This window comes from Periplaneta americana, chromosome 14, assembly GCF_040183065.1.
Source record: "Periplaneta americana isolate PAMFEO1 chromosome 14, P.americana_PAMFEO1_priV1, whole genome shotgun sequence".
In the NCBI taxonomy this organism is placed as follows: Eukaryota; Metazoa; Arthropoda; class Insecta; order Blattodea; family Blattidae; genus Periplaneta; species Periplaneta americana.
The window spans coordinates 146,555,280-146,583,101 of record NC_091130.1 but is presented as its reverse complement, the minus strand read 5'-3'; the positions used below and the strand labels follow the sequence as shown (position 1 = coordinate 146,583,101).

Below are 27,822 nucleotides of genomic sequence, written 5' to 3'. Positions count from 1 at the left end.
ATATTTATACGATTAATGAACACTGTAATGTGCTTCGTAATGCCAGTACCAAATTGGGTCCGGGTACAGGAGGCAATGGGTAAGGGAAATTGAAACATGTACTGTATGTGTATGTATGTATGTATGTATTTATTCCCACTGCAAATGGATATATACCCGGTGGCAGTGGTAACTAACTACACTCAATAATGACAATTAATAATAAACACAATTAATAAATAATACAATTAATAATTTTTATTGTGTTATTTTACGACGCTGTATCAATATCTGAGGTTATTTAGCGTCTGAATGATATGAAGGTGATAATGTCGATGAAATTAGTCCGGGGTCCAGCACTGAAAGTTACCCAGCATTTGCTCGTATTGGGTTGAGGGAAAACCCCGGAAAAAACCTCAATCAGATAACTTGCCCCGACCGGGATTCGAACCCGGGCCACCTGGTTTGAGGGAGGTGGGATATGATGATAGAGATTGGATTAATCTTTTACAGGATAGGGACCGATGGCGGGCTTATATGAGGGCGGCAATGAACCTGCGGGTTTCTTAAAAACCACTTGTAAGTAAGTAATAGTACATCAGTTATAATATTTCATCTCGGGCCGCGGGTTGGAAACCCCTGCCATAAAGTTCATTATAAAATTGTTTCGTAATATACTACTTTGCACGCTACAATATAATAGTCCATTTTATCATGGTTCCCTGGCGTTAAAAGATGTACTTTTAGAAATGGCTGTCTAAAGCAGTCCTGGGCAAAAGAGGAGAAGTGAAAGGGACGGAGAAACCCCCTCTCATTTTATTTTTACTTAAAACGCCTTGTAAACAAACACACAGCAAAACTCTAAGCATCAGTGGTGGATTTTAGGCGACCAGCGAGAGCCGAAAGTTCGTAAAAGCTATGATAACCGCCTGATACAATCCGTCACTGACTTTCCTGACTGCTTGTACCGCACCAAAATATTACTATCTCAGCCAAGGGAGGTAGTGTGGGGTGGTGTGCAGTGACTCAATCGAGGTAATAGCGCCCAGGACTACTCTAAACTAATAATCTACTAAATACAGAAAGAACTAGTAAGATTTGTATAATTTCCTTATTTGGTAATTTATCGTTTCCTGAAACCGCTTCGAAAATACAACAAAAGAAATCATCTCTTTTGTCCCCTTCTGCTTCCATCTCACTTCTCGATGTATGTGACTCGAAAAAACCTTGTAACAACACTGACATGCTGTAACTTTGTCATATTTTAGCTGAGTTTCTGCTCATACTTTTTCTTTATAACATTCGTGTCACTGCTGCACAGGTTCATAACTTTCTTGTGAATATACCAGTCGTAATGCACTCACCTTGAATATGCTCTCAAGATTATAGCAGTCGTCAAAAGCCTGACACAACACAGAAGCCAGCCTGCGATCTAGATCTCTAATTTTCTTCTGGAAATCAGCGTAGTCCAATTCGAAGGCAGGGTCCTCTGGGTTCAGTGCATCGTAAGTCTTACTTCCGAACACTACCAAATGTTCGCTGAACTCGGCAAACACAGCCACAACTCGGGAGCTCAACACACGACCTTTCAGCCCACCGATCTCCACCTTCTCAAGCTTCATGAACTCCAGGACTGTGTCAAAGAAGCACTGCAAACCAACATACAAAATATCACTACTAGATCACTTCTTTTTAGTTGCTTAGGGGAACGTGGGGCATAATCTACATGTGGGGTATAATGGTGTCGTTATAGAATTCCGTTCGGTAGTTTTTATAGAAATCATCCTTGGTAGTCTAGCGGTTACCATGCTAGCCACTGAATCAGAGGTTCGCCAGTTCAATCCATAACGAGGATGATAAAAATATTTACTGTAGCATGGCTCCCTCCAAGAAAGAAACAAAGCTAAAAGTTCGTGTCGTAAATTTATGTCACGTCTCTGACAGGGCTCCAGTCAAAATTCATAGGTAATTTCTTTTCCCTGTTCAATTCTGATGTTTAATTTGGCACGAAGTTTAGGAAACACCCTTATTATAACATAACAAATAAATCAACCACCTCTATGTAAGGAATCTAGTGTGTAGAAAAGTCTTGTTATATACCTTGATTGTCTCAAGCCGGTCAAGGAAAGCCTGGAAACGCTCGAAAACAATCTTGGGATGGAATGTCCAAAGCGTGGGCTCTCTATCCTTGAAGTACGACGCTAGATTTTCCCTGCACTCGTCGAATGCACTTCTGCAAAATATTACAATAATAATACTAAAATATTTGACCATTATTCAAGTTTTAAATATATAATTTAAGTAAATTATATATTTTTTATTGAGCTATATACCTGTAAATTTGTATTTTAACGCATCTAGAGATCGGGGAAGTATATTAAATTTAGAACTTTTATAGTAGAAATGATTGTGGCTTTTCATATCTTTCATGGGAACGCAAAATCTAACGTTATTTATAAGGGACTTACAGATCATAGTACAGACCCAGATATAAAATTTGGGCCACCTGAATTTTCCAAGTTCCAATTACAACATATTGCACATGCTGTAACATTTAATATAACCACAGTTTTAGCCGAGTCTTTAGCCGAGTCTTGTAACAGAATTCCGGTATTGAAGTTTCAATGTCAAAAATGAGAAGCAAAATAATGAAATGAGTTTTTGACAGTATTAGACCCAACATTCAACAACAACAGCATGACTATATAATAAATCTACATCCTTATGGAAATACAGGGTGGAAGTGAACTAATCTTCTAGATTGAAAGTGATGATAGGATACACTAAAAAGAATAGAAAACCTATATTACGTTTTGTGATTAAATGCACGATAAATTAGAAAATTAAGTTGGAAATTTCAGCAGTGCGAGAACATCGCCGATAACACATACTTCTCGCGATACAGATTTAAGAGGTCAAGGAAATCGGCGTGTCTCACTAGATGAGTATTTTTTGGTACTGTGTTGCAACCAACTAGCATGTGCAGTGGCTTGAATTTAGAGGTTTTTAAAATTAAATTTACACGAAAACAGTCCACACTATTGAAACATGCCAAAGGGGTAAATTATTCTTTATTAATTTTCCTATGGATATGGATAAAAATCACGATCCTACTGGCAATAGTTACCGAATAAGAGGCTGGTTAAACATTTGAGAAAAAACTATGAAATTTCCACCAATACGATATTACAGTTTTTTTGTTACATACAACATGAGCTATTCGTTCTGAAAATCTGCAAGACTATTTCACTTTCACCTTGTATAGCTCACAGTACTGTCAAAGAATACAGTACCTTTGAAACTATCTGTTCTGTTAATTTCATTTTAATTGAAATTATAGTTCAATTTAAGGTAAGTAGTCTTCCTTTGCAAAGTTACAGCATTAGTTTTGGAAACATTTATTTTCATGTCATGCTTTCGAAACAATTTTGTGATTGGGTCAATATAATAATAATAATAATAATAATAATAATAATAATAATAAAAATAATAATAATAATCTCTTTTACCAGTCCCGTTCTCACGCACGTGAAAACTATGCATTGTGTAGAGTCATTCTGGCACTTTGATTACAATAAATTCTGTGCATTTACCTGAATTTAAGTAATATTTCCACAGACTCTTGTACTCTCTGTTTCGCTTCGTCAACATCAGACTGGAAAATGGAAGCTGGGTCCAAGAAACGTTTTGCCTGAAAAGGTATGGACGGTTATATAATTATTATATAGTAATAAATGAGCAAATAAACAATATTTCAAATACTTAAGTCTCGACTATAAAGAGGACATCTCTGATAGCTGTAACACTTAAAATAATCACAGTTTTTTCTTAACTATCATTGGAGTCATTGTGCAGAAATCTATACTAACACAGCAATACGAATATATGTTATGCGCCTTGTACTTTAGCCGAGTCTCTCCAAAAAACTACCTTGAATGAAACGCAATTTCATTATAGATGCTTGCATAGGCATATGATATATTATATGGAATGAATGAATATATAAATACGCAAAAAATACACACATACATACTGTAAGTACAAAAAACAAATAAATACATAAATAAATAAACACACAAATAAACACACGAATTAATGAACACAAATACATAAACACATAGATAGATAAATAAATAAATAAATAAATAAATAAACATATAAATAAATAAATAAATACATACATAAATAAACAAATAAAGGAATAGACGAAGAGACAAATAAATAAATACATAAATACACAAAAAACAAATACATAAACATAAATACATAAATATAAGTAAATAATTAAATAGATAACAAAATAACTAAGAAAAAACCACATACATAACTAAATAACTAAATAAATAACCAAATAACTAAATAAATAACCAAATAACTAAATAAATAACCAAATAACTAAATAAATAACCAAATAACTAAATTAATATGCAAATAACTAAATAAATAACCAAATAACTAAATAAATAACCAAATAACTAAATAAATAACCAAATAACTAAATAAATAACCAAATAACTAAATAAATAACCAAATAACTAAATACATAACCAAATAACTAAATAAATAACCAAATAACTAAATAAATAACCAAATAACTAAATAAATAACCAAATAACTAAATAAATAACCAAATAACTAAATAAATAACCAAATAACTAAATAAATAACCAAATAACTAAATAAATAACCAAATAACTAAATTAATAACCAAATAACTAAATAAATAACCAAATAACTAAATAAATAACCAAATAACTAAATAAATAACCAAATAACTAAATAAATAACCAAATAACTAAATTAATAACCAAATAACTAAATAACCAGTGACACACTTCTACCAGCGTCCATATCACTTCTCGAATAATTTCTGCAGCCCATCTTTGGTCACTTCCCGCAGAGCGCTTGTCGTATGAATTTTTACCTTCTCGGCTGACGCAAACCGCCGCCCCTTTAGTAGGGATTTTATCTTTGGAAATAGGTAGAAATCTGCTGGAGAAAGGTCTGGAGAACATGATTGCTGTGGATGGACAGGTATTTTGTGTTTTGCGAGGAATTCGCTCACCAAGAGCGAGCGATGTGCTGGGGTAATGTCATGATTGTCCTTACCACAAAGTAGGTTTTTCCGTCGAACTGCATTACGAAGATGTCGAAGAACTGCAACATAGTCTCCTTACTGACAATTCGACCCTCAGGAATAAACTCGAAATGTACGAGACCCTGGATATCGAAGGACACTTCAAGCATTACTTTCCCCTTTGATTGGCCGGCACACTGAGACTATACGCCTGGAGATTAGGCTACGTACCACATGGACATGGCAGAGAAGTTGCCTATGGAGCACGGCGTTGCCCATCCGAAGTTCGGGTACTTTCTGACTCTACTGGTATTATATACATCCATAAATAGATAAGTAAACCATTATTAATTCATAGTGTTCTGCCCAAGGGCAGGTCTTTCACTGCAAACCCAGTCTTTTATATTTTCTGCCTTCCTCAGTCTCCTCGTATGATCCATATATTTTAATGTCATCTATCATCTGGACAATACATAAATAACTACAAATTAAAACGGTAAAAAATGAAAAATAAAAGATAAAAATAAAAAAGTAAAAATGAAAAGTGAAAAATACGTAAATAAAAATAAATAATAAAAACTAAATTTAAAAAAAAAATATTCGTCAATAATACAACACAAAGTAGGCCTACTATACATTTTAATCTATTTTACTTTCAATCATATTGACAATCTTTACATAAGAACCAATTTCTTGAAAATCTAAATCTATACTAATAATAAATCTGTAGCCGAAATTTTTCTGGTAATTTTCGATTTTCCGAAAATAATTGGTCCTAACATATATAATTAACCACCCTGAAACGGAAAATCGCATTTTTGAAATTTTTGTTTGTATGTCTGTCTGTATGTTTGTTACCTTTTCACGCGATAATGGCTGAACCGATTTATATGAAAATGGGAATATAAATTAAGTTCGTTGTAACTTAGATTTTAGGCTATATGACATTCAAAATACTTTATTTGAAAAGGGGGGGTTATAAGAGGGCCTGAATTAAATAAATCGAAATATCTCGCTTATTATTGATTTTTCTGAAAAATGTTACATATCAAAAGTTTCTTTAAAAATGATTTCCGATAAGTTTTATTCTTTACAAAATTTTGACAGCACTGATATTTAATGAGATAAATGAGTTTTAAAACTAAAATAACGCCATCTAAGACGGTGCAATGAATTAAGAACAAATGACTTCATCTATAAGGGCCCTTGGACAACAACAATCGAAACAGGGGCCTTGGACATCAACAATCGAAAGCTATTAAACTTAGCCTACAGAGAATGTTTCTGTGTTTGTATGAAGTAATGTCAGAAGCTAAATTAACCGATCTGTATAATTAATTATTAATTCACCATTGGAAAGTGTAGTTTCTCTAGATGGATATAATGCTATAATGTTATTACAGTAACGTCTGAGTAAATCGAGGACAGGTAAGATTAAAATAGCTTCTTAAGCACAGAAAATTTGATAGGCTATTTTGTACATTCGTTTTCTGTATTTCTTAAAACAATATTTATGTACACTCATTTTAATCTCAGAGAATTAACGAACAACGAGAGTGTATTGATTTAGTATGCAGTAATAGTACGTTAGCTTAGCAATCTATTATTTTATAGTTCAAATTTTAACTATGCTCAATTGAATCGTCTTACAATACATAAAATATATATGCAATAAATGCAATGGAAAAAATTGGGTAATGAGCGAAGCAGATTATCTTGCGTTGTTGTAAAAGTTGTTCCCTGGATCAAACGTACTATTTTAATTATGTAATTACTTTATATTTATTTCTAACAGGTGCAGCGGAGCGCACGGGTACGGCTAGTAAATAAATAAAAGCTAATAGAGAACGTAAACGTTACTGTTTGATGGTTCCTTTGTAAAAATTGTAAGATTGCATGTAGATCTAACTACAAGTAAAATTCATGCTCGAAATGAAGACTATAATCGCACGTCCGAATTGCGTTAAGTTGTAGCTACCTGTTTTATTAGTAGGTTGCAGATCTGCTTCAGCAGCACAATGATCTTGGCGGAGCTGCAGTAGTATCGGCTGTGAGCCCACACCAGACACACGACGTGCATGAGTGGCTGGAAGCAGGGCGAAATCTCCGCGAAGTCCGTTTCCTCCAGAGCCTGAAAGTGCTTCAGAAGCGGCTTCAGGTACAGAACAATGTCCTTCGCTTCTGCCAAAGCTGTAATTTTAAAGTAAATCTGTGTTAGTCTGGTGATTACTATTGAAATTTCTACTGTTACAATCAACATACACGAACCATTATCGTAAATCATTTTCATGACTGGCTATGCTTTCTCCACATAGCCAGTACACGACCAACATCCACAGAAAGCACCTCTACAGCAACGTAACATGAGCAACAACAGTAAAACGCCCACCATCTAATTAACTATAAACAATCAAACCCAATATATCGGCGTAAAGAACAACACCAAGATCTGCAAAGCATAGGCAGTCATGACAGGCTAGGAATCATATACTATAATATGGAAATATGAATAACTTGTAACAAAACATTGTAATTTGCAATTCCTCACATGCATAGCATAACATGGAAGGGGGTTAGCTCATCTTTTATTTTATATTTTAACCTCATTTTTAGCCTTCTATCACTACATCGTTTATAATATTGTCCTCATGTGATGACTTGCAAAAATAGTATAAGTATATTTTAAATGTTGACATTTGGGGTATCCACAATGGAACATTAGAAAGCCAATTCATATAATTTTAATTAGATTTCATCCCCATATGATAATAAATATGTATTGTATATGTAGATTGTGTAGATAATACTGAGAACATTAATATTGTAAAATGACAGTTTGTATCTGATGATGTTGACAGGCTCAACGAAAACGTTCATACATCATATAATTTATTATGTAAAGGTTAACACCTAGTAACATTATATAAAATAGTAAAGTCAACGACTGAAAATAAACCTTCAACATACTTATAGACTTTTCTGAAAATCACGCAAAATGAATTGCAAAAAAAAAAAAAAAAAAAAAAAAAAAAAAAAAATGGTCTGCGGAAAATATATATAAAATATATGAATTTATATGTATAAGACTAACGCGGAAATGACCCTGACAATGAAGGAAGCCGTGACTTCGATGCAACAATGGGTTATTAGATATAAATTAATATTCATAAAATAATATTCATTGCTACAGACCCATAATACATTTAAATATTACAGATTTTTCGGGTCAGTTTTATTTTGTCCACTCTGTACTTGTTCATATTCATGTTCGTAATAATAATATTTACAATAAAACACTAAAGGAATTCCCAATTTCTAGTGCAAGAAATATTTGAGCCGTTCAGAGCAGAAGTGGTGTAAGTCAAGAATGAGTAATGAGGGTTAAAGTAAACATTCTGTAATATACAGCGCAAAGTAGCAATTAATATTCAATTTATTTAAACTCTTAGTAGTCTGTGAATAGCAAGGAGGACATATTAATTGCTACTTTGCCCTGTATGTTACAGAATTTTTGTTTTAAACCTCATTACCCAATTTTGACTTACACCACTTTTGCTCTGAACGGTTCATTTATTACCTATCTTATCAATTATTTTACATCACTCATTTTCAAAGTACTATTGAGGAAATCTATGAAAGGTTTGTTTAGTTGATTTATGGCTTTTTTTAGTTTTTTCATTTCAACAATGAATTTCATCATTTTCAACCTCAAAGTGCTATCGTACTGCAATCAAATGCATGAATTCACCTCTGAACACCTCGCTCTCAGATGACAGTCACTAGCGTTTATAATAATAACTTACTTACTTACTTACTTACTTACTGGCTTTTAAGGAACCCGAAGGTTCATTGCCACCCTCACATAAGCCCGCCATCGGTCCCTATCCTGTGCAAGATTAATCCAGTCTCTATCATCATATCCCACCTCCCTCAAATCCATTTTAATATTATCCTCCCATCTACGTCTCGGCCTCCCTAAAGGTCTTTTTCCCTCCGGTCTCCCAACTAACACTCTATATGCATTTCTGGATTCGCCCATACGTGCTACATGCCCTGCCCATCTCAAACGTCTGGATTTAATGTTCCTAATTATGTCAGGTGAAGAATACAATGCGTACAGTTCTGCGTTGTGTAACTTTCTCCATTCTCCTGTAACTTCATCCCGCTTAGCCCCAAATATTTTCCTAAGCACCTTATTCTCAAACTCTCTTAATCTCTGTTCCTCTCTCAAAGTGAGAGTCCAAGTTTCACAACCATACAGAACAACCGGTATTATAACTGTTTTTATAAATTCTAACTTTCAGATTTTTTGGCAACAGACTGGATGATAAAAACTTCTCAACCGAATAATAACAGGCATTTCCCAGATTTATTCTGTGTTTTTTTCCTCCCGAGTGTCATTTATATTTGTTACTGTTGCTCCAAGATATTTGAATTTTTCCACCTCTTCGAAGGATAAATCTCCAATTTTTATATTTCCATTTCGTACAATATTCTGGTCACGAGACATAATCATAAATAATAATAATAATAATAATAATAATAATAATAATAATAATAATAATAATAGATATGTTGTGAACAACTGAGAGAGGAACATAGGTTCAGGGTGTTTGAGAATAAGGTGCTTAGGAAAATATTTGGGGCTAAGCGGGATGAAGTTACAGGAGAATGGAGAAAGTTACACAACACAGAACTGCACGCATTGTATTCTTCACCTGACATAATTAGGAACATTAAATCCAGACGTTTGAGATGGGCAGGGCATGTAGCACGTATGGGCGAATCCAGAAATGCATATAGAGTGTTAGTTGGGAGACCGGAGGGAAAAAGACCTTTAGGGAGGCCGAGACATAGATGGGAGGATAATATTAAAATGGATTTGAGGGAGGTGGGGTATGATGATAGAGACTGGATTAATCTTGCACAGGATAGGGACCGCTGGCGGGCTTATGTGAGGGCGGCAATGAACCTTCGGGTTCCTTAAAAGCCATTTGTAAGTAAGTAAGTAAGTTGTGAACATTTCAATTGCTCTAGTTGCCTAGAACTCGTTTACACTAAACGTTTGTCCCTAACTACGTATATGGGAAGAAGGTTGAAACATCCGAGATTTAGTTATGATTCTAGTAAAGAGATTTCAAAAATTCCAGAATTTAGTCAAACGGAGTCTTGTTAAAATATCGAACTGCTTATTCAATATTAATAAAATTACATTATATTTACGGCACACATTTAAATATTTAACTAATTCCAGTTCACTTAACGTAATGTTAAATGAAACTCCATTTACAGACCTGCCACTACATTCTGGAACTGCGTCCTGAAGCACGGATAATAAGCGCTGTCTGTCTTCTCCAGTATAACGGCCATTTTCCTGACGCGTTCGTCGCGAAGTTGGTTGTAAATGTACTCCAGGTTACTCAGTCTGGAATTCCAGAAGTTTACCTCTGAAACAGATATAACCAAAGACACAAATTAAGTAATCACATTACAGCGAAATAATAACAATGAATTTTACCGTTCTGTGCTCGCTGTTATACGATCTTTAACTCCAGAATAAATTTAAAAAAGATTTATGGACAAAAACAGAAATTCAGTAAGTAAGCGCTGTATTCTGTCACAGATCTGGTTTTTTGACGTGCATACGTCTTTAAAATCAGTATTTTCTATGAAAAGTTGGACAAACAAAAGAAAAAAAACCTTCTTTAAATCAGAAAGGGAAAGGCGTCATCCTCTATAAAGAGTTCACTCCCGCCAATAAATGGATTCGACAACCTATTCGCCTCACTAGCAGTGAATGGAGATAAGCTCTTAAAATGACAGCTAATTTTTGTCCGCTGCGTGCTATACCGGGAAGGTCCCGAGACGGAAACCACTGTCGTCGTTGCGTCAGTGAGATTGAAACTCTTGGCCACGTTTTGGGTGCCTATCCTTTCAGCGAGACACTGCGGAACTCTAGACATCACAGAATAAGGTCCATGATTGCCGAAGCCTTGAGGAAGAAAGGTCACACTGTGCACGAAGAAGTCCATGGCATCTCTCAAGAGGGATCCTGTCGGCGAATTGACATGCTTGCCATTCCACCACGCTCTACATCCGCCTACATTATCGACCCGACAGTCAGGTTCGAGGTACAGGAACAACAGCCCGCTGAAGTCCACGCAGAAAAATGCAGAATTTATGAGCCCACAGTTCCATTCTATTTGGAGAAATATCACCTCACCTCCATTGAAGTAGTTGGACTAATGGTTGGCGCTAGGGGCAGAATACCTCGCCTCTTTGTCAGTTTCTGCAAGAAGTTCCAGCTGAACAACGACTTCATTCGTGATGTTTCCCTTGCCGCTATCAGAGGATCACTTGCCATTTTAAAATACCATCTGTACTTTGTTTCCTAAAAAGGGAGAATTTTGCTCGAATATCTAATCTGTTTGTTTACTATGTTTAGGCCTGTTATATGCATGCTATTATCTTTCCTGTACTTAATTTTCCCTTTTGTTCGTTCCCCTCATTTCTCTTTTGTGGTCTGTTTTTGTTTTCACTCAATACGTTTATTATGCTTTGTCCAATGAGGCAGTCCCGTCATTGGGAAGCTGAAAGAGTGTCTTTCAATGTGTATCTCTAAAAGTATAATCGATAGTCAAAATGTGAACACTGAATTCAACAACCGAAGGATAGAAGCAACTATAAGGGGAACAACTTACAAAACTCCGTTGGTCTGCGCATGCGTCAATCTTAAAGAGTAACAATATAATATGCACCTCCTCCTTCCTAATTGTCAACCAATAACGGCAGAAGGCGTTACTCACATAGATTTTCAATGAAGTAGAATATTTTCGCATTTTTATATCGTTGAAACAAGTGTTTGGACAAGCATAGTGACTATGTTGTAAAGCAGTCATGTCAATTGATGCCCACAGGAGCAAGCGCGCGCTTTAGAGCCCAGGAGAGCCTGAGCGCTTTACAGCGGAAAGGAAAGAGACAGACGAAAGAGATAGTATATGCCGCTTGGTCGAGCTATATTCAAGGATGGACAGCACTGATTCAATAGATAAAGGGAAGAGAACTTATTAAAACTGTATCCTTGGTAATTTTTAGATTTGCCTGAGAAGTATAAGTGCATTATAAGAATGTAAGTTTTAATTTTAATGCTCATTTTTTACAAGTTTGGCTTTTTTGTTCAAAAGAAATATTTTCTCAACTTCAATTTACAGAAAAGGGAAATTTTCAGATATAGGCCTATTTATTTAGTAGCCTTACAGAATGTTTTCATAAATCTAATATGCCGTATATACGTATTACTGAAGATAGTGTATTGAAAATTTTGAAAATATTCGCATGGAAATTGTTTGTAAGGAAATGAATTAACAAAGCAACTACTGTTACATCATAAGCAAAAGATACGTGCCCATGTGTTGTAAAAATGTCAGCTCTATAGCTTCAGCAGATTTCGAAAAAATAATTTATTATTCTGATGATAGGAAGTTGCTCACCAATATCACCTTAAAAGCATAATGCGATAAGAGTTTTGTTAAGGAATATTAGTTACACTTAAAACAGATACAGTACCTAGGTAACTTTGCCTTGTACTGTAATATTGTTTTGATTAGTTTATTGATTACTTTTGTAAGGCTAAAGGTGCCATCAATATCAATTCCAACTTATGTCATACTCAATCTCTTTTTTTCGGATATCACTTTTTTTTATAAATGATGTGTTTCATCCACTTAATACAATATAATATTATACTACTATGAAATTTAAGTGAATATTCCTTCTGAACTCTCTATTATGTTATTAAGATTTAAAACACAACTGCAATATTAAGAAATCAGTGTTAGTACTTTTGTTTTACAGACAATATAGATAATATTAAACAGAAAGAAGCCAAATAAAAATAACGACATAAAATTTCACGTTCCGTTTGAAGTTTGTGCACCACTGTTTTCTTAATCCAACAGGCTGCTTATTCATATACACAACCCTTCCTCTTTCCATACTTAGCGCTTGCTGCCCGCGCACGACGTCAAGGTCAGAAAAATGCGCTTGCTTTGACATCACTGCTATATATGAATATAAGGAACACAATACAGTGAAAAACAAATTATTCGTGTTAAGAATTGATAAAATCGTCGTCCTAAAAAGCAAAGGAAGAGTCTATGGGCAACCACGACTTTTCTTTGTTGAAAGTTAAGCGGGACAGGTAATACTCGTCATCAATAATAAATTACGATATTGGAAGTTTTTTTTTTATATTTTCCATATCTTGAATTTTCGACAAAACGAAGTATTTTCACATTCCGGAAGCACTTCGAGATATCGAGGTTCCACTACACCAAGATACGCGGGCACACGCGAGGAAGCATGCGTACACACGCACGCGAGCACAAAACACGCACATGCGTCTTACCTGCATTCGGAGTCGGATTTTGGCCACCAGCAAAAGCCTGGGTCGATTCTTCGGTAAGAACGTCATTGATTTGCGTCGCCCACTTTATGACAACTCCTTCAATTGCACTCTTCAGGTACAGGTCCACCACTTCACCCCCACTGAAAAAATAGATACATTTGCATACAGTGAACCCTGTATTAAACGACCACCGATAGTTCCATGTAAAATTGGTCTTTTAAAGGGGTTGTTGCTTAATAGATGGGACTTTTTTTTACACAAATTATGAGTTGAACTGTTTAGCAACATATAAAATAAAATATTTTGAAATGTGCTGTTAAAATCTAAATGTAAAATGTGAATCATATTACTTTGTTGTTCTAAGAAATATTTTGTCAATTAACTGTTTACGTATAATTTATTTAGCATTATTTCAATCTATATTTATGTATGGTATTATAGGTTGGGGTGGAACTTATAAATCCAACCTTTATCCGTTAATTTTACTACAGAAAAAAGTATTAAACATTTGTTTAAAAAAACAGAAAGATTGCTCAACTGAATTGTTGTTTAAACATTTCAAAGTTTTCGACATTAAACAAATTTATTATTTTATTTTATTAAAATATTTTCACAGAAATGTTAGTAACTTTGAAAGGTATATACATAAACATAGAACTAAAAATATGAATTCTCTGCGATTGTCTGAACCTAAATGTAAAATCAATGCAGCTTTTTATCATAGCATTAGTCAAGGTCCCAGATTATTAAACAAATTTTATTCTAATATTCTTTTAACCACGAATCCTCTCCAAATTAATAAAAATACGAAAAAAAAATTTGTATTGGATTTATAGTTTGGGTATAAACATATTAAACACTATTTAATCTGTATTCACTCTCAATTTTAATTTTATTTTTGTTTGTATTGGAATCCCCTCCTGAGCACGAGTCTTACTCATTCAGGAGTGGGCTAGTTTATCTTTCATTGTATTAACTTGTATTCATTTCATACTTACTAGCAGTAAAATAAATAATTAAATATTTAAATTAACGAACGAACAAACAAACAAATAACCGAACGAATAAATAAATAAATAAATAAATAAATAAATAAATAAATAAATAAAGAAATAAAATTGTAAACGTTGTCTACAGAATTATATTTACAATTTTATCCTGTAACTCGTTACTTCGGCTTAAAATGTCTTAAATTGAAGTCTGCGTCATTTTGTTACATTTTTTTACAATTTCATCCTCTAAACTATACATTAAGATATTAAGAAATCCATATATATGTTCTCCAATCGCACAGTCGGTCAATGGAATTCTACTGGTTATGATATTTTTCTTCGATTTTAAAACCGCATTAATTTAAGTCTTGAAATTTAAATTTTTCAGTTAATTTTCTTTCAAGTAAACAACTTTCACTTTCATTAATCACTTTGACTCGATCCTCCAACAATAATACACTTCTAATTTTTCTGAACATGTTTTAACTCTTAACAGCTTTATACAATTCCACAATAAATAAAACTGTTAAACACGGGAACAAATCATACAAGTAATACGCTGTGGATTAACGGTTAGCATTTTCGACCGTGGAACGAGCGGGTCCGGGTTTAAATCCTGGTTGGAAGAAGTTACCTTCTTGAGGTTTTACCGGGGATTTTCCTCAACCCATTAAGAGCAAATGCTAGGTAACTTTCGACGCTGGATTCTGGACTCACTTCGCTGGCATTATCACCTTCGTCTCATTCAGACGCTAAATAACCATCGTAGTCAATAAAGCGTCGTAAAATAAATCAACATAAGAAGCTCTTCCTCGCTAGAAATTTGACATTCAGCACTAATAGTTAACAACGTTGTCAAATTTGGTTTAAACCTTGGAGGATAAAGTACAGAAATCTTATCAACAGGGGCAGGTATTTATGGAAATTAATTTTATCATTCGTGTTTTTTAATATTGGAGTCGGCGGAGATTGTTGGAGATTAATGGAAATTTTGGAAAAGATAATTATTTTGGAATTGGAGTATTAACTCAGTATGAATATTACTTTCCAAATAATTAACATTAAAGGTTCGTTGGATTCTGGTAAAGGTGCGGTATGGCCAATAGACAATATTTGTTGGATTGAGACTGTATTTAACACACATTCATAAAAAATTAAAAATACTGCAGCTCTCAAATTAACACTTTCAAATTATTAGTGAAATGTTGAATTCTCCGTCTTTTGAGTTCACTAATGTAATCAGAACACCTGGAATACCATGTAATGTAGCCTACTTGGATATATAACAAATTCAAGTGAAAAAACTCAGAATATGAAATTCGCTATAAGACTACGCAATAGTAATAATGCGCGAATGTGTTCATATTTCGCTATTAGAACTAACTCTATTTCGCGATTTGTGGCGATTGTTTTATCCCCATATTATTAGTCAGAATCACTTAATTCGTAAAGATTAGTAAAAATATACTGTATATCTACTATGTCGTTATTTTCGCAATCTCCAAAAATTCCTGGGCCTGCTTATCAAGTTCTTAGAATTTATTTAATGCATTAAACCACTGCTTTGAAAAATTATAAATATATACATTAATTTTAAAATCTGGTATCTTAAGAGTATATGTACGTGAACGACCGCAAATAATATCATAAAATACAGGTTCTAAATTTCTAAAATTTTATAAGAAAATGAACTCACAATTGGACAAAAATTACAAGGTACCACAACAAGACTTATTAGAACTTAAATATCTGATAAAAGTATAAAACAGATTACTAATAATATTTTTAAGAATTCACTTTTTACTTTAAATTATATTTTCCAAAATTTGAAAATTTTCACACATATTACTTCATAACTCCACAACTATTATAGATAGAATTCTGAAATTTTGTACACTGATTTAACATGCATTTATGCAAAAGGTAGACTACAATAATGACCATTTCTTTGAAAATAGAAAAATTAGGTCACAAAACATTATGTAAATTGTAAAATATTTTATATAGGCTAGGACAAATAAAAATTAATTGTATTAAAATAAACAACTCTACATGTCTGAGAGTAGTCTACTTTTCAGAAATAAGTGTTTATTACATGCAGGAAAAATATTAAAGATGTCAGAGAGACCATAACAATGTTATGGTTACCAAATAATGTAACTGCAGTCTTTTTGTATTTTTTTTTTATACTCTGATAAAACTGGTTTGAAAAATATTATTACTAACCTTTTTTTTACACTTTTGTCAGATATTTAAGTTCTAATAAGTCTTGTTGTGTTATCTTGTAATTCTTGTCCAATTGTGAGTTCATTTTCTTATAAAATTTTAGAAATTTAAAACCTGCATTTTCTGATACTTGTGGTCGTTCACATACATACACCCTTAAAAGGGTAAAAGTAAGAAAGTTACTATTCATTGGCTGGTCGGTGGTCGAGGAGATAGGTGGTCCTTAAACAGAGCTATAAATTAATTTATTTTAAAGGTTTTTATATCGGCTGTAAGCAACATCGTTGTCTAAGAAGGGTGGTCTCTTAATAGGAGTGGTTTTTCAGAGAGGTTTACACTATGTTCCCGATTTTTTTTTTCACCACTGACTGCTACATTCGCTTTTAATTTCAACAGTCTCTCGAAACTATACACTGGGTTGGAAATCTATGTTATTTGTGTATAGTTCGTACCTTTCTATGAGTTTCCGTTCTGCGTCGTGCACCCTCTCGACTCCAACAGGCATCGGCAGCACCGTCTGCCCACTGACCTGCCCCTTCACTTGGTACACCGTGCTCTTCAGGCTGTGTACGTGCTTCTGTATGTCTTGAGCCACAACGGGCGGCCATTTTTTGTGATTAGCTGGATTTGAGAGCAGCGGAACAAACACCTGTAAAGAACGCAAACATGTTTATCTCGGTGTAGTCAATTCCCTTGTACCCTCATGCTGAGAAATGGCTGGAAAATGTAAACAGATCACTTGTGATTCAAGCCTTTTCAGGTCAAAACAGTCAAAATATCAAGTTTAAACTCGGGAAATAATGCGAAATTTTATGTAAGTTATAGGCCTACGAGAAATTTTGTTTTATCACGAAAGCTGGAAACCCGTATTTCAGTCAATCCTTCGTTTACGAAAGCTAGACGTCAGCAGATGCAAGTCATTTTAAGGGGTTGGGTATTGATTACAGCAGTAAAATTTTTGGAAATATTTAACATTTTTTTCTCCATTATTGTATCTTGTAATAATAATAATAATAATAATAATAATAATAATAATAATAATAATAATAATAATAATAATCCATGGCGCTACAGCCCACGAAGGGCCAAGACCGACCAGCCGGCTGCTTGCCTCACGGCCACATGCCGAAGCAGAGGTGGACGATCATCCAACAAGAATGGAGGTATCGTGTGGTTAGCACGATGAGCCCCCAAGCCATTATAGCTGGTTTGCGAAACCGGAGTTCGCTACGTATCGTAGCTCCCCAAGTGCATCACGATGTTGGGTGGGCACCGGTCCCATGCACTGGCCAAACTTTCATGAAAAAATTTCTTCCCCCTAGAGGACTCGAACCAGCGCGCATTCCGTAACGCGAGTCCCAGGCAGGATGTCCTAGACCACGACGACACGGCGCGGGACACTATCTTGTACAATAATGAAAATTGGTATGTATAAAACACTGTTCTTCTGCTATATGAGAAATATATTTCTAAGATTTTTAAAAATTTTTTTTTTTTTTTTTCAAAATTCAAAATGATGACAGTTTACTGTGCAGTGATGAAGTGTTTCCCTCATAACTCAAACTTGTTAACTTTTTCATGTTCTCTCTTTCTTATTTTATTGTTGAAACTCATGTTTACAATATCGTGCTCTTTCAACTATTTATTTGTTATTTTATTGGGTTATTTTACGACGTTGTATCAACATCTAGGTTATTTAGAGTCTGAATGAAATGAAGGTGATAATGCCAATGCAATGAGTCCGGGATCCAGCACCGAAAGTTACCCAGCATTTGCTCGTATTGGGTTAAGGGAAAACCCCGGAAAAAAACTCAACCAGGTAACTAACCCCGACCGGGATTCGAATCCGAGCCACCTCGTTTCGCGGCCAGACGCGCTGATCGTTACTCTACGGGTGTGGACTCTTCTAACTACATTCCTTATTAAATAATATTTTTTTCATTTTGTGTTAGAAGAAAATACTGATATTTAATCATTTTTAAATTAATTTATTCTTTATCAGACAATCTATCAAACTTAGAAAAGTGATCTTGCATCATATTGTAGATATGACACGCATAAATACAAACAAAATACATGCAGAACACATCACAAATGCCAACCACACCTACAGAGACATCAACACAGACATGGAAATACTGCACATCCAACCAAAAAGCCAGAAACTCAACACACTAGAACAATATGAAATATACAGACACACGAAAACACACCCCAACGATATTCTCAACACACAACTCAATTTCATAACACATCCACTCTTTGACTCTACACTACGAACGTACCCAAACAGGAAACAAGAGGCGCCAAGACCAACAAAGACCAGTTCCGAAGATGACCGAAAATAGGTCGAAACATGTTAACAAGGTACGTTAAAATTTAACACAAGAAAGTTCTTATCATACATATTCCGAAGTGATACAGTGTTAAAAGTTGTGTAATCAAGATGTATAAGCAAAAAATGTCATCACAAAATGTTGGGTACTTCTTGAGTTATGAGGGAAACGCTTCATCACTGCACAGTGAACTGAATTTAAAAAAAAAAAATGTAAATAATTTTTTAATCGTAAAAATATTTTTTCTTGTAGCAGAAGGACAGTGTTTTACACATACTAATTTTCATTATTTTACAAAATACAGTAATAGAGGAAAAACATGTTCAATATTTCCAAAATTTTACTGCTGTAAGCTGTACCTAACCCCTTAATATCTGTAATATTAGCCTCTCTGTCAGAAGGTAAAAATGATCGTATACTGCGTGTTCAGTTCAAAGTGTGTCATGGCTCGCTGTATGTCGTCATGTGGCTAGCCGATGAGCCTAGAGAATTCAATCTTCCTACACTTCCACAGAGGCGCATTACCTATGTGCCAGAGAAGTTGCCTAGCAAGTACGGCGTTCATTCTGAAGAGTACTTAATGATACGTACGGTAACCCCTGTAATGGCAGGAATGTGAACTGTTTGGAAACATGTACTGAGGTGAGTTTTTTCTTACTGTCGGGATATGTGGAAAGGGTTAAGACGATTACTTACGTAATTGTTGACATTAACTTGGACGGTCAACATGGACACGGAACATTTGATTTGTGTTGTGGAATGTTGCGGTACGCAACCGATGATAAATACCTTGCGTACGACTTGCCCGCGCAAAACAGTTCCAAAGAGGTTATTGTAGCACACAGACTTTACAGACCGCCATCTGTTGCTACGACGTTCAAGTTATACCGTACACGTTCTCAAGTTCAGATTGAACGCCTTGATTAATAGGCAACTTCTCTGACATAAAAGCTGATACTCGCTTCAAATCGCGGACTCACAACAGTGACGTCATGACACACTTTGAAATGAACACCCAGTATAAAATGGCACCGAATAATTCCTTCGTAGAGTTTTTTTTATATAAATAAGAAAGCGGTGCCATTTCATTTGCAGTTAGCAAGATTTGAACCAACTTTCAATACATAACAAATTACGGAAACAAAAGACTGTCTGGTAATATTTACTTCGTCCACCAGAGCAGCGAGCTGTTCGATAGGCTTAACGGCCATATCCCCCAGAATAATGTGCTGTGAGATGCCATCTTTTGGCACCGGTCCACGTTGCCGCTTGATGAAGTACACGGCCTTGCTTTTCAGGCTGATTGGGAAGCTGCTGGCAGCCAGAAGTTGAGCTGCGTTGTTTTGGAGCACAATGAGAATCTGAAACAACATTGTCATAAAATATCGTAACTTTTCACAGAAGCCATAACTAAACCAAATTTATATAACTGAAAGTGTTATTTGAGAAACGCCACATGTTCATAAATCAGCTGTATTCAAATTGGCATTAATTCTGTACAATATGTCTACTTATTTTGAAAGAGTAAAGAAATTTTATGGTCAACTATACCCCAATGGAAAAATAATATTTTGATGTTACGAAGAAGAGGGCGTCGAAGGAGGAGTAAATGGATTAATCGAATATTAGGCCTTAATTACTTATTTATGACTTTTAGAGAACCCGGAGTTTCATTGCCGCCTTCACGTAAGTCCGCCATCGGTCCCTATCTTGAGCAAGATTAATCCAGTCTCTATCGTCATATCTCATCTCCCTCGAATCCATTTTAATATTATTCTCCCATCTACGTCTCGGCCTCCCCAAAGCTCCCCAATCAACACATTACAGTATATGTATTTCTGGTTTCGCCCATACATTCTACATGCCCTGCCCATCTCAAACGTCTCGATTTAATGTTCCGAATTATGTCAGGTGAAGAATACAATGCGTGCAGTTCTGCGTTGTGTAACTTTCTCCATTCTCCTGTAACTTCATCCCTCTTAGTCCCAAATATTTTTCTAAGCACCTATTCTCAAACACCCTTAACCTATGTTCCTCTCTCAAAGTGAGAGTCCAAGTTTCACAACCATAAAGAACAACCGGTACCGTATATAAATGTTATATAAATTCTAACTTTCAGATTTTTTGACAGCAGACTAGATGATAAAAGCTTCTCAACCGAATAATAACAGGCATTTCCCATATTTATTCTGCGTTTAATTTCCTTCCGAGTATCATTTACATTTGTTGCTGTTGCTCCAAGATATTTGAATTTTTCTACCTCTTCGAAGGATAAATCTCCAATTTTATAGTTCCATTTCGTACAATATTCTCGTCACGAGACATAATCATATAATTTGACTTTTCGGAATTTACTTCCAAACCTTTCTCTTTAATTGCTTGAAGTAAAATTCCCATGTTTTCCCTAATAGTTCTCTCCTGACATATTCACGTCTTCCGCATAGACAAGCAGCTGATGTAACCCGTTCAATTCCAAACACATTCTGTTATCCTGGACTTTCCTAATGGCATATTCTAGAGGAAAGTTAAAAAGTAAAGGTGATAGTAAATATAGGGCCTGTCTGAAAAAAGTATTTTGATATTCCCATCACCATTTAGATGACTTGAAGGATAATGTCATCCGGTTGAATTACTTTAGCAAGAAGAAAGAAACATTTCATTAAATTGTGGACAATATAAAGTCAAAATTGGCCAGAGCATATCACCAGAAAAGTGACGTTGAGGTAGTTAATACGCACATAAAGTACTTTTTGTTGTTTAGTCAACTATCCTAAGACAGGTTAGAACCTCATACCTGACACCAATAAGGCATCGCTCATGAGAACTATGGAGTAGGTTGGTCAGTTTGTTTTCCGCTCCATTGCATATATCGCTGAGTAGTAGCACATTTCGCTGATATAAAATAGAACCCAAGAAATTTTTATTAAATTTCCATTGAACGAATTAACATTGATTGTTACTCTTGAAAAACAATTCGGTGAGTATCGATATATATATTATGGTTGTTTATTACGAACACTCCTTGAAAATGGAGCATCAATATTCTTCATTTGACTCAGAATGTCGGTTTTCACGGCGGGCTAGATAAAGGATTCTTCAGGCTAAGAAGCCGTGGTCTACTGACAGTGTTGCAGTTTTTAAACTTATTTTTCATTTAATTTATTGTATTCCATAGATCTCACATCAGCATTGAAGCTTTAAGATGTGAAACAAATCAAGAGATACACAATTTATTCTTGGCGAGATGAGATATGGCATATTTATTTACTATAGTTCCTACAAATTCCTATACACGTTTTCATACTTGAACGAGAAAGTATTTTGTTTCTAAACAAATGAAAACCTGTGAGCGCTTATTGTCCAATGCCTGTGACCTAAAATCCATCCACACCATTCTAACCTGATGCCGATTTCTGGTACGGTTGAATTAATACCCTTGCTTCTCTCTGATTCTTTTTGTGGAATTAGGTACACTAAAGTTATGGCAGGTTTCATTATAGAACATTTTCAATATACCAATGAAGACACGTATAATTTTTGAAGACCGCGACAATGTTGTGAATATTCAACTACATTATTGCGACCAAAATTTACGCCATTTCGTGAAATTCGCGAGATACGTTGTGCATGCAAGGACGATTAGAGCATTCAATAAACTAAAGAGCTATTTTTACATTGTCATACATTCATAAACAATTATATACCCTGCTGTAAACACAACAACTACAATCCGGTGTGGTCTAGTGGCTAGGATACCTGGCTCTCACCCAGGAGGCCCGGGTTCGATTCCCGGTACCGGAATATTTTATACACCATAATACATTCTATCAAACAGCATGTAGTATATTTTTAAAATAAATAACACTCAAGTATGTTTAGTTGCTAGGTATATGTAGTTTTCATCCAGGAAACAGAAGATCGATTTCTCGTGCGGGAATGAATTATACAGTGTGTCCCAAAAGTCTCCATACACAGGAAATATCAGTTCATAATAGAAATGTTACATAATGTGATTAATATAACGGCTTTCAAGAGTCAGATACAGGTCGGTGAATGTGTTCTAATCTGTTCCGATGCAAAAGCTGTAACATGTCCTTCGTCACACGACAGGTTTTGACGATAAGGGCTTGCAGATGAAGGGTATTGGGGAAAATATAAAAAAATGTCAATTTTAGTGATTATTTTATACAGCGCATTCTATAGGTGGCAACTGGGACTACAGAACTGTCCAATCACAGAAGAAAAAAAAAAAGTTAAAGTGGAAATGTTCGTGTAAGATAACTTTGGATATTTGGTTCACTGATTAAAAACCCAAGTATGTTCAGGTGTTAAAACTTGGTTTTCTCGTTAATGATGTCGTAACATTTCCTCTTTTCTCTCGACACCTTTCAGATGTTGAGAATCCCGAATTTTCTCCTGGAAGACCTACGACTTAAGATGACCCAAAAGGTAAAAATCAAGATGTGTGAGATCTGGAGAGCGGGTTGGCCGCATTGAGCACACACTGTGACATTTTTATTTTGAACTTACATATGCATGAAGACTTAAGGGACACCCTGTACATTGCAATACATTCATAAACAATTTATATAACACTGCTGTAATTACAACACTCACTCCGGTATGGTCTAGTAGCTAGGATACCTGGCTCTCACCCAGGAGGCTCGGGTTCGATTCCCGTACTGGAATATTTTATACACCGCAATATATTTCATCAAATCGAATGTAGTATATTTTTTTTAATAAATGACACTCAAATATTTTTTGTGGCTAGATAGGCCTATATGTAGTTTTCATTCAGGAAACGGATGTTCAATTTCAGTACCGGAGTATATTATACTCTGCAATATATCCATCAACAATTATATACCCTGCTGTAAAAACAACAATCATAATCCGGTATGGTCTAGTGGCTAGGATACCTGGCTCTCACCCAGGAGGCTCGGGTTCGATTCCCGATAAAGGAATATTTTATACACAGAAATAAATTCCATCAAATCACATGTACTATATATTTTTTTTTTTTAATAATCACACTCAAGTATGTTTTGTGACTAGAATACGGGGTTTTCATCCGGAAACATGTGTTCGATTTCCTGTCCCGGTATGTTTTATACATTGCAATATTGATCAAACAATTTATATACCCTGCTGTGAAAACAACAATCATAATCCGGTATGGTCTAGTGGCTAGGATACCTGGCTTTCACCCAGGAGGCTCGGGTTCGATTCCCGGTACCGGAATATTTTATACACCGCATTCCACCAAATCGCTTGTACTATATTTTTTTTATAATCACACTCAAATATGTTTTATGGGGTTTTCATCCGGAAACATGTGTTCGATTTCCCGTTCCGGTATGTTTTATACATTGCAATATTCATCAAACAATTTATATGCTGTGCTGTAAACACAACAATCATAATCCGGTATGGTCTAGTGGCTAGGATACCTCGTTCTCACCCAGGAGGCTCGGGTTCAATTCCCGGTACCGGAATATTTTATACACCGCAATACATTCCACCAAATCGCTTGTACTATATTTTTTTTATAATCACACTCAAGTATGTTTTATGGGGTTTTCATCCGGAAACATGCGTTCGATTTCCTGTTCCGGTATGTTTTATACATTGCAATATTCATCAAACAATTTATATGCTGTGCTGTAAAAACAACAATAATCATAATCCGGTATGGTCTAGTGGCTAGGATACCTGGCTCTCACCCAGGAGGCTCGGGTTCGATTCCCGGTACCGGAATATTTTACACACCGCAATACATTCCATCACATCACATGTACTATATATTTTAAATAATCACACTCAAGTTTGTTTTGTGGCTAGGATATGTAGTTTTCATCCAGGAAACATGCGTCCGATTTTCTGCCCCGTTATGTTTTATACAATACAATATATTCATCAATTTATATACTCTGTTGTAAACACAATAGTCACACTCCGGTATGGTCTAGTGGCTAGGATACCTGGCTTTCACCCAGGAGATCCGGGTTCGATTCCCGGTACCGGAATGTTTTATACACAGGAATAATATCTTCATGAACTATTTTATGTAGTGTCATTTAAAATAATCCTTAAGAACAAATTAACTACCACTTATGTTGCTGAAAGCTAACCAAATTTAGAACAAATAATAGTGCTTACTTTCAAATCAGTATTACATTAAATAGGTCTGATCTCAAAGAATCTATAAGAACAATGTTTATTGGTTTGGAGATAGTCACTTGAACTGAAAAAACAGATAGAATATTATATTACACCTAATTTGAGCTCTGCCCGTTATGCATTAAGGTGCTCATCTTTTATTGACGATATATTCACAGTTTGCATGCTTCCATTTTGTAATGAAATATGGACTACTATTTTAGAAAAAGTCGTCTGAAGCTGAAAACATTTTTGTTTTATAAAAGAAAGGTGTAAGGATAATGACAAGTGTGCACAGAAGGGCATAAGTTATCACTTAGTTACATAGTTTTTGTCTGCCTATTTATTTTCGATCGACTGTCGATGCATTTTGTCTGAAAACTTGAAATTCATTGGTTTGGCTAAACATTTTTTTTATTCATGAGAGCTAACTTAAAATCATATTTATATTGACAACATGAAATGATTAGTAGGAAACCCGAAAACCGTAGGCATATACCAATTTAAAATATATAATTTTTATTTGAGGAACAACGTATCAAAACGTTTTTTTTTTTTTTTTTCCCCATTCTTAAAAAGTTGAATTTGTGGCATCTTTTCTACATTCTAAGAACACAGAATTAAGATATGCAACAATAAAGTAACAAAACGAAATTTCTCCCATCATAATGTGATGTTGAAAAGGAAATTGTTGATCGGAGGAGATCGGATATTTCATTTCACGAAAAAAGTAGTAAGATGGAGAAAACTAATTTTGAAACAATATTTTTCATGTATTAATTAGTCCTGTATTAATTAATATTAATATTAAAATTAATTACTTACTTACAAATGGCTTTTAAGGAACCCGAAGGTTCATTGCCGCCCTCACATAAGCCCGCCAGCGGTCCCTATCCTGAGCAAGATTAATCCAGTCTCTATCATCATACCCCACCTCCCTCAAATCCATTTTAATATTATCCTCCCATCTACGTCTCGGCCTCCCTAAAGGTCTTTTTCCCTCCGGTCTCCCAACTAACACTATATGCATTTCTCGATTCGCCCATAAGTGCTACATGCCCTGCCCATCTCAAACGTCTGGATTTAATGTTCCTAATTATGTCAGGTGAAGAATACAATGCGTGCAGTTCTGTGTTGTGTAACTTTCTCCATTCTCCTGTAACTTCATCCCGCTTAGCCCCAAATATTTTCCTAAGCACCTTATTCTCAAACACCCTGAACCTATGTTCCTCTCTCAGAGTGAGAGTCCAAGTTTCACAACCATACAGAAGAACCGGTAATATAACTGTTTTATAAATTCTAACTTTCAGATTTTTTGACAGCAGACTGGATGATAAGAGCTTCTCAACCGAATAATAACACGCATTTCCCATATTTATTCTGCGTTTAATTTCCTCCCGAGTGTCATTTATATTTGTTACTGTTGCTCCAAGATATTTGAATTTTTCCACCTCTTCGAAGGATAAATCTCCAATTTTTATATTTCCATTAAAATTAATTAATTAACAAAATTGGCAAAAGAAAATTTAACCTGACAACTAAAAAATCACATAATCCAATTCGTTTTATGAACATTGGCTTCTTCGAAGGCAAACGATATTACCAACTTAATTGTTAGCAACAGACAGTTGTATTTGTCAGTTCCGAAATTCGAAAATAGATTGGCGAAAGAAAATTCAATCTGACAACTAAAAAATCACTATAATCCAATTCGTTGGCTCACTTCAAATTCGACCGGACAACTAAAAAATCACTATAACCAAATTCGTTTAATGAACTTTGGCTTCTTCAAAGGTAAATGATGTTATGAACAGTAATCTCACTAGAGGTTTTGATTTATGTAGAGATTAGAAGAAAGTATATAAAGATTAGAAGAAATAAAGTACTCCAATACAATAAAATGTTAATTGACTTACAAAATTCTATTTCACTAATGTTAGCTTCACCAAAACGTTCGAATGGAGCCGAAATTTTCAGTTGACCGTCTATGATGTAAATAAATGACGATCGCAAAGCATGTTTTATAGTACCGCAAAGAATTTGCAGTTTGAAATGTTAGCTAACAAATAAGCAAATGGTAGAGAGGTGATAAAAACAAAAGAAAGTATATAAATATTAGAAGAAATAAAGTACTCTAATACAATAAAATAGATATTAACTGACTTACTAAAATTCTATTTCACTAATGTTAGCTTCATCAAAATGTTTGAACGGAGCCGCCATTTTCAGTCGACTATCTGTGCGGGAAAGAAATGATGATCGCAAAGCGTGTTTTTTAGCACCGTAAAGAATTTGTAGTTTGAAATGTTGGCAAACAAAGAAACAAATGGTAGGGAGGTGATACAAACAGAAGAGAGTATATAAATATTAGAAGAAATGAAGTAATCTAATACAATAAAATATTAATTGACTTACTAAAATTCTATTTCACTAATGTTACCTTCACCAAACCGTTTGAACGGAGTTGACATTTTCAGTTGGACTGTCTACGCTGTAAATAAATAATGATCGCAAAGCATGTTTTATAGTATCGTAAAGAATTTGCAGTTTGAAATGTTGGCAAACAAAGAAACAAATGGTAAGGTAGTGGTAAAAACAAACAAATGCTAGAGAAGCGATAAAATTAAAGAAATGCTAGGGAAG

The 27,822-nt window shown here is 34.8% G+C and overlaps 1 protein-coding gene and 6 non-coding genes across 7 annotated transcripts in view; 6 read left to right on the top strand and 1 right to left on the bottom strand.

Annotated features, from left to right (window-relative positions):
* Dhc93AB (Dynein heavy chain at 93AB) overlaps nt 1-27,822 on the bottom strand; it is a 312,580-nt gene that overhangs the window by 253,021 nt on the left and 31,737 nt on the right. Inside the window, exons 3-10 of the mRNA XM_069846249.1 lie at nt 20,184-20,378; nt 17,134-17,330; nt 13,464-13,603; nt 10,351-10,503; nt 7,035-7,246; nt 3,573-3,670; nt 2,080-2,212; nt 1,344-1,628 (exon numbers count right to left, since the gene is read on the bottom strand). Of these exons, the coding sequence (XP_069702350.1) occupies nt 1,344-1,628; nt 2,080-2,212; nt 3,573-3,670; nt 7,035-7,246; nt 10,351-10,503; nt 13,464-13,603; nt 17,134-17,330; nt 20,184-20,378 (1,413 nt within the window). The remainder of the gene's footprint in view (nt 1-1,343; nt 1,629-2,079; nt 2,213-3,572; nt 3,671-7,034; nt 7,247-10,350; nt 10,504-13,463; nt 13,604-17,133; nt 17,331-20,183; nt 20,379-27,822) is intronic.
* On the top strand, nt 22,747-22,818 carry TRNAE-CUC (transfer RNA glutamic acid (anticodon CUC)). Its single transcript has one exon. It is a non-coding gene; the product is annotated as a tRNA-Glu (tRNA).
* TRNAE-CUC (transfer RNA glutamic acid (anticodon CUC)) lies at nt 23,913-23,984 on the top strand. The gene has a single exon. It is a non-coding gene; the product is annotated as a tRNA-Glu (tRNA).
* On the top strand, nt 24,190-24,261 carry TRNAE-UUC (transfer RNA glutamic acid (anticodon UUC)). Its single transcript has one exon. It is a non-coding gene; the product is annotated as a tRNA-Glu (tRNA).
* On the top strand, nt 24,444-24,515 carry TRNAE-CUC (transfer RNA glutamic acid (anticodon CUC)). Its single transcript has one exon. It is a non-coding gene; the product is annotated as a tRNA-Glu (tRNA).
* On the top strand, nt 24,706-24,777 carry TRNAE-CUC (transfer RNA glutamic acid (anticodon CUC)). The gene has a single exon. It is a non-coding gene; the product is annotated as a tRNA-Glu (tRNA).
* TRNAE-UUC (transfer RNA glutamic acid (anticodon UUC)) lies at nt 24,975-25,046 on the top strand. The gene has a single exon. It is a non-coding gene; the product is annotated as a tRNA-Glu (tRNA).